This window comes from Halictus rubicundus, chromosome 1, assembly GCF_050948215.1.
Source record: "Halictus rubicundus isolate RS-2024b chromosome 1, iyHalRubi1_principal, whole genome shotgun sequence".
In the NCBI taxonomy this organism is placed as follows: Eukaryota; Metazoa; Arthropoda; class Insecta; order Hymenoptera; family Halictidae; genus Halictus; species Halictus rubicundus.
In genome coordinates this window covers 12,149,910-12,165,909 of record NC_135149.1, presented here as the reverse complement: position 1 = coordinate 12,165,909, position 16,000 = coordinate 12,149,910, and the positions used below count along the sequence as shown (strand labels likewise).

Below are 16,000 nucleotides of genomic sequence, written 5' to 3'. Positions count from 1 at the left end.
GCCCAGTCTCGTTAAGATTTAGTTCCTCATTAAGATAGACGCAGGATCATGAAACATAATTTCTGAATACTTTTTCAAAGATTTTCTAAGATCCTAATATACACCCGAATCGTTACATTCTTCGAATAAAAACATCCAGGTTCTGAAGGGTACCAAAAACTAGCCAATGTATCGATGCCCAGTTCCCCAAGAAACTTTCTACCCGAGCTGTATGCCGCGGATCCTCATCGTGTTTCACCGTTTCCCCTCATTAATATCAGGAAACGGTTTGGCGAATCACCAATTAGGCTAGGATTGTTCTCGTTTTAGTCGCGGCTCGAATAATCGTGACAGAACAAAACGGGCTCAATAATCAGGCGTAGAACTGGATATTCAAGTAGCCATCCCGCCGGCTGAATCGTTCCTGGCCCGTAATCTATCGGTCGAATCTAGCTAATTAAACTTTATGCCTTCCGGCATTTTTGCCCGAACGAAATGTCATTCTCTCGAGTTGAGCGGCAGGCGCCGCTAATTGCTCGGCATCGATGACAAGTTCAAGCAAAAGTCAACGACTAAGAGACGAGACTATCAGCATCGTCTTGCGCGGGCCTCTTTAAATGTCAATCGGCCGGGTGCCCGGGTGCCCGGTTCGCGGATTCTTTTGCGCTTTCACCCGGCGCGCAGAAAAGAGATCCTCGCGGGCAGATTCCGCTCCGTTAATGGAGGCTCTCGGTCGAAAATGGACGTATCAAAGGGATCGGGCCGACCGTTTTGTTCGCGGTGCCACAAAACCATCGTAACAAACGACGTTCCGGCACTTACAGAAGGAAGTCGTGCTCTTCCTTTCTCTCTCTTTTGTTCTTTCTCCAGCCTTCTTGTCCCTCCATCTATCTCTCTGCCACTGTCTCAGGCACGTTCTCCTCGACGTACAGCGTTCATCCTTCCGCTATAATATCTCTCTCTCTCTCTTTCTCTCTTTCTCTCTCGTTCTCTGCTGCTTCGTGGTAAGATGTGTGTCCTCGTTTGTGTGCGAGTGTGACACACGAGTGCCTCGAGATACGAAGAAGGCAAGGTAAGTCAGGCTCGTGCCCTGCCCGGTGACTGAACCCACACCGCATTTCACACAACCAGCAGAGGCCGGGATCTACGCTGCTCGACGAAATTGCAAAACGTCCTGAAAATTGACGGAACAACGGCTACACGGAGATTTATACCACCGACGGGGAACCTGTTCCCTCAGCTACGATTAGGCTACACACTAGACCCCAGTATACCAGTTACGGGTTAATACCGAGTACTCTAAATGTTGTGCATTGAGTACATCAGCGTCGAAATTCATTTTCTGGACAAACACATGTGTTATCCATAGTTTGGATATGCGTGTTAACGTAAAAGGCAACGAGGAGAATTTTTCGTGAGAATTTTCAAGACATAATTTTGTCGACTAGTGTACGCGAGCTTATCCAGCATTGCCATATCGGCTGAGACTTCGAAGAACCGAGGAATCTCATCGGCCACGCCACCGGTGGCGTGCTCGAATTAAGATGCATCTGTTAACCACGATCTCTGGCGTGGCTACCGATCGTTTCCGGTACCGTTCCTCGAACACGTATAGTAAGGGTGGACATTTACAACTGTACAGCCATGTGCTTGAAGAAAAAAAAAACGATTCAACCGTGACAGTAATGCCCACGCAAATGATCTAACTTCTCCGAGTTTTACAGAGCAGTGGTCTACACAGAAACTTGCGATTCCATTGCTCGAACAATTCAATATTAACCCTTTGCACTCGAGTGGTGACTCTAAAGCACCACTAGAAATTGTTGTGGCATTATTTCAAAGAAGTTACAAAAAATATTACAAAATATTTGGTACATTACAAAATTTGTATTTAATGGATCACTAAACATTTAAATATTATATGTGGAAATCGGATCAGTTTCGTATGAATAAAATGAAAATATTCCAAGACGGAAGAAAAATGTAGTTTTAGAATGTAAATAGCGCCGAGTGCAAAGGGTTAAACGCTTCATTCCTGAAAAATGTCTACCGCGGCGCTCGTGTCCATTCAGCACGCAAAACTCGCAACGACGATCTAGATTCGTAGTTTCAGTGGAGGGGGTTAACCGTAATTTATTGAATTCCTTTCGACGTGCAAATTAAACTCTCGAACCGCAGAAACAACGACGCGCAGTTTGCCGGCGTCGTCGCGGAACGTTTTGTTTCGCGTGTTCAAGGCACGGCAGATTTGTTTGAGTACCAGGAAGTACGAGCTCTCGCGAGCTTGGCGCTGCGAGAGCCTCTTCATGTACGAGGAAGTGCTCTCCACTCTGTCACAAAGTTTCCGAGAAGACGCGACGCGATCGCTGATACTAATACGTTTAGAAGCGAACGCGACGGGAAACCGTGCGATCCTCCTTGCCGGACCACCGTAGCGAAAAAGGTGAAGGGATCGGTGCGCGCTTACCTTGTCCTCGCAGGTCTTGTGGCAGATGTACTTGCACACTGCAATCAAGAAGAACGATTTGTTAGCGGTTTCTGACCCGTCGCCACTTGCCCGACTAGTTTCGAAGCCGTGCAACCGTGAAAAATTCTTTACGCGAGTGTGACGAAACACTTTTACATAGGAATTAGAAGACTCCGTTTAGAATGATCACTAGGCTGCGGATTTTATGCGTTTAGGGGATGTCATTATACAAGTGTAATGATTACACTGTGCATTCTTAATAATGTTCCCACTGTATTAAATAGTACTACCTCGTTTTCGTCATAAATGCATAAAATCCACAGTCCATTAATTAGGCTATGTGAATCTTCATGGGAAATAAAATGTGCAGAAAACTGAAGTAGACTGATTTAATTGGACCGTATTTTTCGTTGCAGTTTGAATAGCTACTATCCCAAAATTGGTTGTTATCGATCAAGGGCTGCAGAATTATCGCGAACATGACGATCAGCATACTAAATTAATTCTCTGGTGGATGGGAAACAGTAGAATACAATTGTCGGTAAAAATTATATAAGTTATCGTTTAAAAGAAAAGAAAGAATTTTTCTAAAACAAATGTGTTGTAGGATATGTTGTACACATTCGTGTCCAAAATTGAACACTATTTTTTGACACTCATTCAAAAAATTATCCAAAAATATAGAAATGTATAACAATTTTCTATTTGTCAGCAAATACGTGTGAAAAATGTTCAATAAACATTGCAAGTGGTATCCAAGCAAGCGATTTAAAAACAATTTTCCACGAGGAACTATGAGTCTTGCAAGATCTGGTTCAAACAGACCGCCCACCAGCAGTTTCGCCTTTACCATCCACCACTACGTTTTACCGACCAAGTTCCCAGCACTTGCTCAGCAAAGCCGACGTTTCCAAGTCACCGAAGCTACAGAGAGCCAGTTTATCGACTCACCCCGGCAACACGACGCCTGCTTGATCACCGCCTGATGGCACAAATGGCACGGTCGTGGCTTGCGCAACTGTTTCGTCCGGAACACGTGACACTGCGGTTCGAACTCGCTCTGAAACCAATCGGGAAGAAAGAGAAAAAATTAATTAAACTCAATGATTATCCGCAACGGAACGAACGCCGTATCTGATCAGGCAACCGGAGCCTTGTCCACAGGTCTCGCTATCTCAAACTTTTTCATGCATTTTTTCGCCGGCCCCGTTTAATTATCGGATAAGGACCTCTCGACTGGTTAGTTTCAACGAGGCCTAGATCTTCTAAATGAAACGTCTGTTCGAGGGTGCTTCGTGGCGACGGAAACTTTTTAACTCCGCTCCTGAATCGTTATTCCATCGGTTTTATTAAAAAAAAAAAAAAAAAACGATCGACCATAGTCGATTGTACACGGCCCCTCCGAAGAATCGTGCCATTAAATGTCAATGAAAACATATTGACTCAACTTTGAATTTTTTAGATTTCTCTTATAGAAAAATTATTTATTTCTAACAAGCGGAGACTTCGATTGGTCAAATATTGCACTAAGCTTTAAAAACACATTTATTTAATTTTACATAGACCTACAATTCTAGCCTCAATGTACCCTAATTACAACATAACAAATCGTTCGTTAGATCATACTAGGTTCAATATTAACACTTTCATCATTTCATCTGATCAGTAGATACCAGATTTTTATGCAAATTCTAACTCTCATAGATTATGTCACCAAAATCAGGATGAGGAACAAGTTCAACTTAGCAACTAAACAATTCCTTATCATAAAAATATATAAATACTACAAAGAATGTTCAAAATATAAATAAAAAAAATTAATTATAATTATTATAAATATAATTAATCTTTATATTCATTGTTTTTATTATTTTATAATAATTATTATATATAATATATATTATAAATGCATACAGATCGGCAGTCTACCGATCACCATTTGGAACCAAACACATCGGCTAGAGATGACTCTTTCTTTGTTTCCCGGGGCAATTGTCGTCTCCTGCGATTCCCATTCGATCCCCGGAACGTTAACATCGTGTAAGCCGGTACCGGTCGCTCTTAGGTTAGGCAGGGTCCGCGAAGTTATGCGCAAATAATCGCTCGGGGCACTTAGGATCCCGTGATGCGCGGGTTCCGATTACAGACACGCAACCAACCGACTCTTCCCTGGGAAGTGGATACCTTATGCTTTCACCGTTGTCGATCGATCACGCGTTCTCGGAAAACAATACGTGGAACCGTGCCAAATTTCGTAGCGCGAGTGTCGCCTCGCATCGGGGGCGAGGCGTGCCTCGACGCGAGGCGATGTTGACGCATGTTTGATGATTCGCGACGCGCCATGTCAATAATTCAATCGGCTTTCAGGGAACCCGATCGCGCGTTTCGATACTCTTCAGGGAAAGGAGAGACGTAGGAGGTCTTCGGGGTGTCGATTGACGACACACGATACACTCTGTTCCCGACCGTTCTCTACGTGTTCGCGCCACGGATAATGGGGGGTGGGGGGCCTCGATTAACTCGTAACCGGGGTGGGCCAGGCGTTTGTTCCACGAACCCACGTATTTAATGTGGACCTGGCTATAGTAATTCACGACCAGTCTAATTTACGCGCAGGACACTCGGATGAGACTTGGATAAGGTTCAAGTAACTATGCTGTGGGTTGTGGTCCGTTCGAGGGAAGTATTATGGCGTTCAACCCTTATTCTTGGAAATTGTGCGCAACCCCTGTTCTTGAAAATTTTGTACTGGCGATTTTCCAATAGTTATTTTGAAATTTGTTGTTTTGGCGACTAAAGTTGTTAATGTGCTTTCAGTGAAAATTGCAAATTGAGCCGTGAATCACCAAGTCACCCCCAAGGATGCAATTGAATCATTTCTCCTGGGATCGTTATCTAAAAGAAGATTTTCGAGTACGCTTTTGTATATAACAAGTTTTATGTAACTATTTACATGCATTTCATTTGAGTACTTATATGGTCAACTTCTAAACAATGACATTGAAAAAAGGAATTCTCCTCGTCAATTTTTTTTTTTAATTCTACTTCAAAATAAACATGATGGAAGAAATAACCACATATTTAACTGTCAATTTATGAACGATGGGAACGTAAAGGGGATGATTGTGGAAAAGTTTCGCATTAGCATCTGTTGCCAAGCAAAATGAATTTGATGAATTATCAGGCACACACCGGGCATCGTTAGGTGAGATAATAGCGAGCGTCGGTTAATATGTAACGAGGGTGGGCCACGTGTTTATTCGTGGGAGCGACAAATTTGACGCAGTTATGGTTCCAGTAATTCAGATGAAATGGAGGACAGCGATGGACATGGATCGCGATAATGCGGGGGTCGTCTCTTCCGTGGACAACGCTATAGCGCTATAGAAATATATTTCTGCAAAATACAGCGCGAGCTTGCACACCACTGGCGTACGTTGACAGTGTATTTGCTCTTTTAGTTCGGGATTTAATTTTCGGGGGACATCGAATATTTACTCGCAGCACGGAGTCCACCATTATCACTTGCAGTCAGTGGAAACGGTCGGTAATGAACAGACACGCTAACCAGTTTTTAACAGTTCAATATTTGTAGTGAATGTTTTTCTGAAATTGATGGTTCTTTCAGTTGAATTTTGGCTGACTTTTTAAATCGCGAATTCGAAGCATTCGAAGACTTGAAGTAAGTAGACACAGTCTGCAATGAACAGACATGCTAACCAGTTTTTAGCAGTTCAATATTTGTAGGCAATTTTCTTTAAAATTCGACGCGTTTTTCACCTTTTTAACTGGATGTGTGGACTCTTCAAGGTCCTCTAGGATCCATTTAACCGCGAATTTGCAGCATTTGAAGAATTTCAGAGCCAATAAGATTCCGCCACAGTCTGCCCATCGATTTCTGGAGAACGATAATCGCAGGAAATATTTCTGTGTCACTCGTTTCACGCAGCAGGCAATTAACCCAATACCGAGGAGCACGCAACATGGGTCTAACATTCCACGCACATTTCTCTACTTCTTTCATCGACCTGCGATACACTTCTCCCTTTTTCCAGTGAATTCATTAAACCACTCGTGCCACCGTCTCCCACCTCCGTTTCACCTAAACAATGGCTTCTTGTTGCCGGTACATTCGACAATTTTTATTTATATTATTATTATTACTTTAATTACTATTATATTATATTGATTCTATTATTTATATTTATTTACTCTTATCCCAATAATTTCACTAAATTGAAAGAAACATAACAATATCCTTAAATTCTTGCAACAACATCACAGTTTCGTATGTCACCAATTCGCTTCTGCCATAATTGCATAAAATCCTCAGCCTCAGATAAGTGACATCTCCGGACAATAAAAGTAAACGTAACGAGGCTCGCGTCGCCCCGAATATTACCATACAATGAAACGCGGTGGAATTTTAGAGTTAGATAAAATAAAATAAAATTAGGGTTGCTCGCTGAACCAGATTAGATCGATCACATTTCACGAACAACGACGCGCCCCCGGCACAACACGGTTATAATGTTGCGGGGCGTTTGATAAGCCGTTCTCAATGAAAATCCCGCGACATTATCATCGTTCGCGGTTACTGTTCGCTTTATCGGGCAAAGTTTGCTCTCGGCCGGCATCCAGACCGCGCCGACACAAATTGTAAAATACCGCGCCATTACGAAACCGTAATATTTCGTAATTATCAGTTTTATCGGCCCACTACGAGCCACCAACTGAATTATTGTCACTCGCTGCGGCCGCACCATGCAGCCGGAAGAACGAGCTTCCTTATTGGTCACTGTATGCAAAAGCTCGGCCCGTTCGCTGTCATCGTGAGCCAGCCGACGTTCCTTTTACCTTTTCTTTTCGCTGTCGGACGATAAATGGCCCTTTTATGCCCTGTATTGATGGCCGCTGTTACATTTGTCCGACCGACAGGATACGGTCTCAAAGATTCATCAGTGACCGACCGTGTTTGAAATTAGATCAATAAAACACGGGAACTGTCTACGAACCATAAACTTTTTATTTCATATTTATTTGAAATCGATAAAGCACTGCGAACATAAAAATCTTCGCACGATCAATTCCTTTGAGAACTTTCCATCGGGTCAATCATCATTTCCTCCCTTCGTTTGACGATTCTTTTAAAGAATCGCATTCGTTCTCTGATCATTCTAAAATGAAATATCGAGACTTTTCCATTCAGCATTATCCCCGGTCCGAGGTCCCATGCAAAATCAAATTCTTTCTCAGGTAGAAAGCGTCCCAGAAACCCGGCAGATTTACAATTCACATGGAAATTTAATAAACACTTCTCGGAAAAATTTCTCCAGACGAACAGAGCGAGTCTAACGAGAACAAATACCGCGAAAGCTTTTTAAAAACGCTGGCAGGGAGGGAAATTTGAGCAAAACGACCGACAACGAGGCGTGATCGATGAGAAGCCATTCAATTTCTCGATCGTACAAATAATTCCGCTGTCCAGGCTGGCGATCGATCGATCCTCGACGAACACCGTGTATCGTACTTTTCCAATTACCCGGGTAATTGATGCCTCGCGGAGTCCCGCCGCCACTTAGCTGTGCCCTTTCCATTTGTAATGACAATTTATCAATCGAGCGTCCCGCGGTGCCACCACGCCGCATGATAAAAACAATGCGGACTTTTCCCATGGTCGCACATAATTTCACGGCGACTTAGCTCTGTCGCTCGTACGGCGATTGCGCGCACGTATCTCGGCAACTAATTGCCGGGTTCATTAGCGCGGGCTGACCTCTGCTGGCCCGCGAGTGCGCGCCGCCATTGATCACGCGCGATTAATTGATCCTTAATCTTCGGGGAAAATCCGCTGCACCGTTCAGACCGTAGTGGACCAAACGTTTTGTGAAAAAAAAAATATTATGGTCGTTAGGAGCGGCTTTCTATTACGATCTTTATGGGATCACCGAGAAACAACCCCCGCGTGAGATTTTCTTTTAAGTACTTCGTTTTAAGTCAAGGAGTTAATGAACGTGTTCATTTAAGCGAGTGAAATTAGATGTTGTCTTTTGATACAACAAACGTTGTCGAGAGAAAATTGTGTTCGTCGGAGGAAGCTTTCGATTATCCGATATTTACGGGATCGTGAAAAACAACCCCTAGAGATTTTCTTTGAAGTACGTTGTTTTATGTATAGAGTTTAATTGAAATTCAACGTGAACGAAGGACGTCATTAAATTTTAACAAAAACACGTTCATGGAAAAACTCTTGCGTCGGGTCATTATTTTATGATTGGCAGGTAGTTAGAGACACGCTTAGCCCTTATGTCAATAATCGGATACCCGTATATCCACCAACAATTTCTTTTTAGAGCTTCTTTAATATTTTTGTTGAAAAATAACAAAATCAATAGATTAATTTACATCAGAGGCATAAAAATATGCGTCGAAATGATAAATTGCAGCATTATTGAATATCGTAGAAAATTTAAATTATTGGCGTAAGGGTTAAAGTCGAAAGCTATTGACTGTACGAACTTCTCGACTTTTTCTTGGCTAGAATCGCAGTTTGGCCCACTGTTCGTGTCATACTCCGCTCAAACTTGGGTTCCTTCGTCTTACCTTTCTCCGAGCATCCTCGAGGTCGAGGTCGCCGCTGACCCGTGCACCGTAACTTCTTTTTTCTTTCCTCCCTCTCTCTCTCTCCCTCTCCCTTTCTCTGTTTCTCTCTGTCTGTTTGGGAACGAGCTCGTGCGCACGGCAGAAACGCAATAACGTCCGACGTCTAGAGTTTAGGCACGCGAAAGGATTACGATGAAACGACGCGACGAGATGAGACGGTAGACGAGTCGGGCCGGGTCGGGCCAGGCTCCGTTTTGTTTTATTTGGTAACCGAGGTGAGCGGATCTCGTTGCATGAGAAACATTCGGGATGAACGATGGCCCGGAATTTTAATCGCGCCGACACGAACGCGGCTTCCGCACGCGGAAATTCGCACGCGTCCCTGCAGATCTCCTGCCCCGACGTTTGACATGTGAAAAATTTCAGAATGCTCTGGAATCGCCAGCGATGAATTTTAATGCTCGACTGTTACAAATGGAAATGAACAGGGAAATGGACGGGCTAATCTGCGCAAGTGTTCGGCGGATTGTTTTCTCGATGAACGATTTTACTGAAAAATTCAACGGTTTGTCGTAATTTATCCTTTTTGTTTCGATGAGGTTTTTACGCCTCCTTTTTTTAATGTTTCTCAATTTGTAATACCGTTTTAACTGGGTTTTTCAGTTAAATGCAGAAGATATTGAAATATATTAGGACCTTGAATAAGTTCTCGCTGTTTCTTTTACAAAATAAAAGCTTTTACCCAATGTCCTTGCTTCTGGATCATTCCTAAAACTTTTAAACGTTATGAAACAGTTGACTCATCTACTTGTAATGTTTTTCCAAGTTCTGCTAGCGTCTGACATCGGTCTTGATCGAGTAATTCCTCCAACTTTTCGTCTTCAAATTTTTTCGATGCGTCAGGACGTTCTTTATCCTCAAGTTCAAAATCATTATTTTTGAAGCGTCGAAACCAGTCTCTGCATGTCGTATCCGACAAAGCATTGTCCCCATAAGTCTCAACAAGAATTCTCTGTGCTTCAGCTGCAGATTTCTTTTGAATAAAGTAGTGCAATAAAATTCCCCGCAAATACACTTTATTTGGCACAAAAGTAGACATTTTCAGAACTAAGAAAAAATTACTTTGTTTACACTAAAGTGAACTACCATACACTGAAATTTAAGGTTAGATACACTACTGCCTTGCATGTGTGTTACCATTCGAAATTCCACGAACGGGGTACTGCTACTGCCATTTTTGAAGAAACAGCGAGAACTTATTCAAGGTCCTAATAGATCGACATATAATTGATGTAATACCTTATCTACTTGTGATGGCTCAACAGTCTCTTAAAAATCGAAGATTAAATGACGGGGGGCTTCAAAATTTAATCTCAAATGTCTAAGATACCACGGATCCCAGAATGGCGGCAGATAAAATCACTCGCAATTGATGTGCGATCATCCCTCATTGCACGATCATCGTTGCACTGTTTTCTCGACCTATATCCAAGCGATAAGCCTGGATCCAGCCAGCTATCATAAAGAGGACATCAACAGCCAAGAGTCAGCGCCGAAAACAGATCGAACATTCACAGCGAAAACTCCGCCCCCCTCCCTCCTTCCAAAATCCTGCAGATTCCTCGTGGCCATCAAGGACAAACGCGTACAAGCCCCAACGGTACCAAAATCTCTCTTTTGTGTCGCGGTCCTGCGGTGGTGAAATTGAATTTCAACTTGAAGCTTCAATCTTCTCTTCGCCACCTCAAATATTTGAGATCGGCTGTGATCGCGCGCTGACCCGGATATCGTTCCCGTCTCGGCTCATGCCAAAATTGGATTCCCCGTGGTGGTAAGACCGAGAAGTCGTCGCGGAAAACGTGACAGCGTGTAGCACGGTTCGAGCGTGACGAGCATCGCGGTAGCATCAGACATGGCGTCGGAGTTAGAGGCACTCTTTGCCCCGGGAGCGATCCGAATTGCCCTCGGGGCAACGCTCCGGAGCGAATCATGTCACTGGCACGCGCAATTTTGCGAGTTCGACTTCGATAGGAATCTATCGAATGCGTTCGTATTCGGGAGAAACTCCCAGTAACTGGATATTTGTTAATCCCTTTCTCCATTAATCACTGCATGTAACATCTTGTTCTTCCGTTTCGTGCACCAGATTATTCTGAATGGGCGTGGCTTCGTTGCTCTCGATTCTGACAGGGCCAGGGCTAATGCCCCATAGAATAATTTGTACCCCATCTATTCTAAAACGATCTAAAAGATGCTGAGCCCCCTTAAACATTATCAAAATGGTAACAGGAAACCTGCTTGCTGTTTCTGTATGCAAAGTGCTGTATAAATGGGCGTGGCTTGGTTGCCCTGGATCCTGTCAGGACCAGATCTGGCGTCCCGTAGTATAATTTGTACTCCTACCTGATCTAGAGTAATCTAAAAAAGACTGGACTCCCTTAAATCTAGTCAAAGTAATGGTAGAAAATGGGCGTGGCTTCGTTGCCCTTGATTCTGACAATACCCAATCTAGAGCGATTTAAACGAGACTGGATCTTCTCAAATCCTATCGGGATCGTGACACAGGAGTACCCTGCAGTTTCTGTTTGTAGAATGCGTTAAAGGGGCGTGGCTAACTGGCTCCCGCTTTCGTCAGAGCGCGAACATCAGATCATTCCACTGTCCCGTCTGTGTCAGACGACACACAGTACGAGTGTATCGCGTTCCATTTTCAGATGTCGGGCTGGCGAACGATATGGAGTGGTGATCCAGCCGAATTTCCAGCACGGTTGTTAATTAACAGGACCAAAGCCGTGTGCTCGGGGAACCGACACCGACACTCGAACTAGTCTGGGGAATCGACTCGGACGGGTTCAAAGTTCTGGCAGCCGACTCGAGTGGAATCAAGTGCGTTCCGCTCGGGACGATACACACGTCGGTCCGGTTCGCGAAACCGTCCACGAGGAACGAAGAAGAAGATAGAAAAAGAGAGAGAGAGAGAGAGAAGACAAGAAAAACGAGAGAAGGACGAACGGTGGAACAGAGGCCGCTTTGTCGGGTTGTGTTTGCGCTTTGACTCGGAACACTTCGGCTCGCATTAACCGCGTAGATACAAAGAGTGCACGGTCACTATTTTTTCCCCTCCGTGTCTCGCTTTTCTGTCTGCGTTCAAAGCGTCCCTTTTATCCCCCCCCCCCCTCCGCGCCTTTTTCCATGTCCTTTAATCCCGACAGCCGCGGCGACGCATGGAAAACACGCGGAAATCGACGGCGTTTTAAGCCCCCGGCGGCTCCGGGAATTGTATCGCCGACTGGTCTGCAGTTGCCGCGGACGCTTCAGCCTCGATGATTTCTGCGGAAGTTTGCGCAGGCAGCCGCGGCTTCAAAGAACGCGGTTCACCGAAACTAATGCTCTCTCCGCGAATTTAGAATAGTACCACCTTGTACTTCCCGCTGGTGTCCACCCGCTCCGGCTGATCTTCAGCCCGACAATACGGCGCGCGCAATCTAAGTTGTTCCGTTACCGAAACCGAGAGCCGCTGTTTCTCGCAACTCGCGCGGCTCGTTTTCATCAGATTTCCGCTGTCACAACAATTTTCTATCGCAAAAATTCGAATAAAAAACCGCCCGCTTGTGGGGCACCGTACATTGATCGGCTGAACGTAGAACATCGACCGGAAATATTACAGCACGCATCCACATTTTTGGCATAAAATTCCGACGCTGAGAAAAATGAACAAATTGCAGCGCGGCGAGGTGGTTTCAGCTCATTATTTTCCATTCGCGGGTCAAATTGCTCCCCGCGCGCGGCTTCCCCGAGGATTTATGGAAAGCATCGAGTAACAGGGGCAGGAAGTGACGCGGCTGATTCATGGGGCAAGAAATTACCTTGACCGGGGCCGATACTTTCCTTCGGGCATTGTTTATTCGCGTCGTAAATAACGAGATATTAAAAAGGCATCCGGAGGGAAACAATTTAGGTGTGTACACCGTGGTGTATACAAATCGAGAGGGGGAGGGGGAGCATAAACTAGCATGAACGAGGAGAGCGTGGGGCTACGAAGAACGTTGCGGGATCATTACAAGGAAGCGGAGAGACGTTGAATCGTTGAATACACGGCGGAGAGGGGGGGGCAGGGGGAGGGAACGATGCGCATAGCGCATACATACGCGAGAGCGTCGGGAGCATTGCGCACGGTCGATCGGAGTTGAAATACGATTTGCTGGGGTGGTCCGGCCGCGAAAAGAGGAATATAAACGAGGCTAATGCCTCGAGTGACAACATCTTTGCGAGGATGACAGAGAGCGTGCACGGGAAGAGGCTTGTAGGGCCCTCTCGTCTTCGAACAAGAGCGTACGGTGGCCTTAAATCGAGAGCTCTTCCTCGAAAACATCTCTGCGATCGCGTTACTCTCCGTGGAAGTCGTGCGTGTAATAGAGCAGGAACACAGGGAACACAGGGAACAGAGGGAACAGAGGGAAAGACGAAGAGTTATCGGGACCGCATTCGGAACAACGTCTCGCGCACTGCTCTAACAAACTGGAGAAATGTATGCTCGCATCTGGCCCGGATCGCATGCCACGATCGCGTCAAAAAGAAACCGGGATCCGTGTTTGAGGAGCGTGGTAATTTAATGAAACACGACTCGCGGACCCTAGCCTAGGGAAGACGAGACTCGCTCCGATTCACGAACGATTCCACGCGAAAAATCCGAGCTCCGATTTCACTGCGGATCGCTCCTCGGGGCGCCGCCATCTTGTTCCCGCCGCCGGAGACGTCGAAATTTCGTTTCTACTCTGACATTCTCCTGATATTTTTTTCTTATTCGCAGTTGGGAATATCTTCTGATCGTAATTATGTTAAATGTACATTTTAAGAAATTATTTGGGTGTATATTCTCGTTACTGGTATTTCTTGGATTTTGTGCATTTATGATAAAAATAGACCAAATATTACATTTACAGAATTTAAAAATAGTATAATTGTCAGTGGTCAGCAATCAACAACTTGCGAGGATTAATGTAGAAATTTAAATAATTCCACGTTACACTAAAATTCCAGGAAAAATGTTTAACTTCCTCTCCAAGATGTTTACGAGATATAGAAGCATAAAGATCCGCAATCTAGCTATAAATAACAACTTCCCGGTTAAATGGTCCTCAAAGAACAATCTCCGATAAATTGTAACGTTGCACCGAGGACTCGAGCTCCGCAGACAGAGTGAGAGGATTCGAGCTTGCAAAATATCGGATATGGAGCCGCAGGATTCAAATTCCGCCAATTCCTACGACTCGCGAAGTCATATCGCGAGATTTATAAACGCAGGGATACTCGGACGTCGATTTTCAGGAAATTTACCGTGGTATCTTGACGCGGGCCAGCAATGACCAGGGCCGAGGCTGGGTTTGGAATGGGAATTTATTCGAGCACCGTGCGTCGCGAATAAATTTTGCGAGTCTCGTTTGCACGCGTACACGTTGCTTTCGTCGGGGAGGGCGTACACCTCGGAAATATCGTTTCTCTCCGGTTTCGTTCCCTTCCTTCCTCGAATTTACTATCATACGTAGCGATCAGAGACTAAAATTTAGACGATCGAATAAATTTTTGGTTTGCCAAAAAAGTAATGTCCGTTACTACATGATATTGTACAATTGTACGAACACGATAAATGGATAAATATTCGCAGTTCGGTGTTAACATTATGTTTGCTGTTCAATGAATTATGAGACAATAAAACTCGTTAGTTCGAGAGTTATGGATTTCAGTGTTTGTCCGAGAGCCTGAGGTTTTAGCTTTTTTGCACAGTGCGGCATTGGCACCAGGGATTACCAATCAGGACCCGACTGCTCCACCTTTATTTCGGCTCTCTCTCTCTCTCTCTCTCTCTCTCTCTCCTCTCTTTTGGATGCAGGCTGGGTCGGTCCCTTTCCCTCAGGCTTTTTATTCGTACGCCGCGCCCGGAATGCCGATGGCCCGGTCGCAACACCGACTTTTGTGAGTTATAGTTTTGCTCGCGGGCGAAACGCCGCGATTGTGCACGGGTTTGCGAACCCCGCGGCTCTGATGCTTGCGGAAAAAATTGGCCAGGCCGACCGGGCTGCAGAGATATCGCGATAGCGGCGCTTCGCGAGTGATGCGCTCGCAACGGGAAAGGATCAGCGGCGAAACGCGACTCTAATCAAGCTAAATTTTTCAATAGCTCCAATTACACTCGCGAAAAAATCTGTGAACCCGCCGCGAAATTGGGATCCCGTGGGCAGGAGGTTTCAAGAGTTTCTAAATTGATTGTTGTATTTTAACGTAGGAAACGCAGACAATGTATATAGTTGCGAAACAAAATTTTGTCCACGGTTTTTACTTGGTCATGGCAATATATTTTCTGCGAGGTCTGAGTGTAAACATTGTTGTGAAATAAAATATTGTGGGGAAATGGAAGGATTTTTGTAAATCACAGTACACAGAAAACAGTGGATGGATGTCTACGAACAATAAAATGCCTGTGAGCTTCTTTGTTTTCTGATCCAGAATAAGATCGTGACAATTATTTTCATGACATTTTTATGACAGTGTAACAACATTGTACCAATTATTCTCTTCTTAAATAGTATCACAAGAGTACAATGGACCCATTCAATGAGCAAAACATTGACATAAAAATCTACATCTCTTTAGACTGCCAACATTCGTTCCAGGATAATCTCTGCTTCCAAGAAACCATCCCCACATTTCAAAAGCCCACATTCGCTCAGAAAAAAAAAAAGAAAAAATTGTTTCTCGAAACACATAACGTAACGCACACAAACCGTGACATCTATACTGCAAGAAGCTCTCTTCCACCGCATCCAAAAGTGATGCAGTTAATTTGCTGCAGGGGTCAGTCCCGGAGGACCACATTTCCCAGCCACCGTGCGTCCCCACGCTTAGATCTCGCAGATAATTCGTATAAGCCGCGCATACGTTGGCGCATTTTCT

General features: G+C 44.6%; 1 protein-coding gene across 7 annotated transcripts in view; it reads right to left on the bottom strand.

The window, feature by feature from the left end:
* Positions 1–16,000, bottom strand: part of By (focal adhesion protein tensin) — a 247,087-nt gene that overhangs the window by 155,073 nt on the left and 76,014 nt on the right. For all 7 annotated transcript variants that reach the window (XM_076788232.1, XM_076788258.1, XM_076788240.1 and 4 more), the window contains exons 2-3: positions 3,398–3,506; positions 2,447–2,484 (exon numbers count right to left, since the gene is read on the bottom strand). In XM_076788232.1, coding sequence (XP_076644347.1) covers positions 2,447–2,484; positions 3,398–3,506 — 147 coding nt within the window. The remainder of the gene's footprint in view (positions 1–2,446; positions 2,485–3,397; positions 3,507–16,000) is intronic.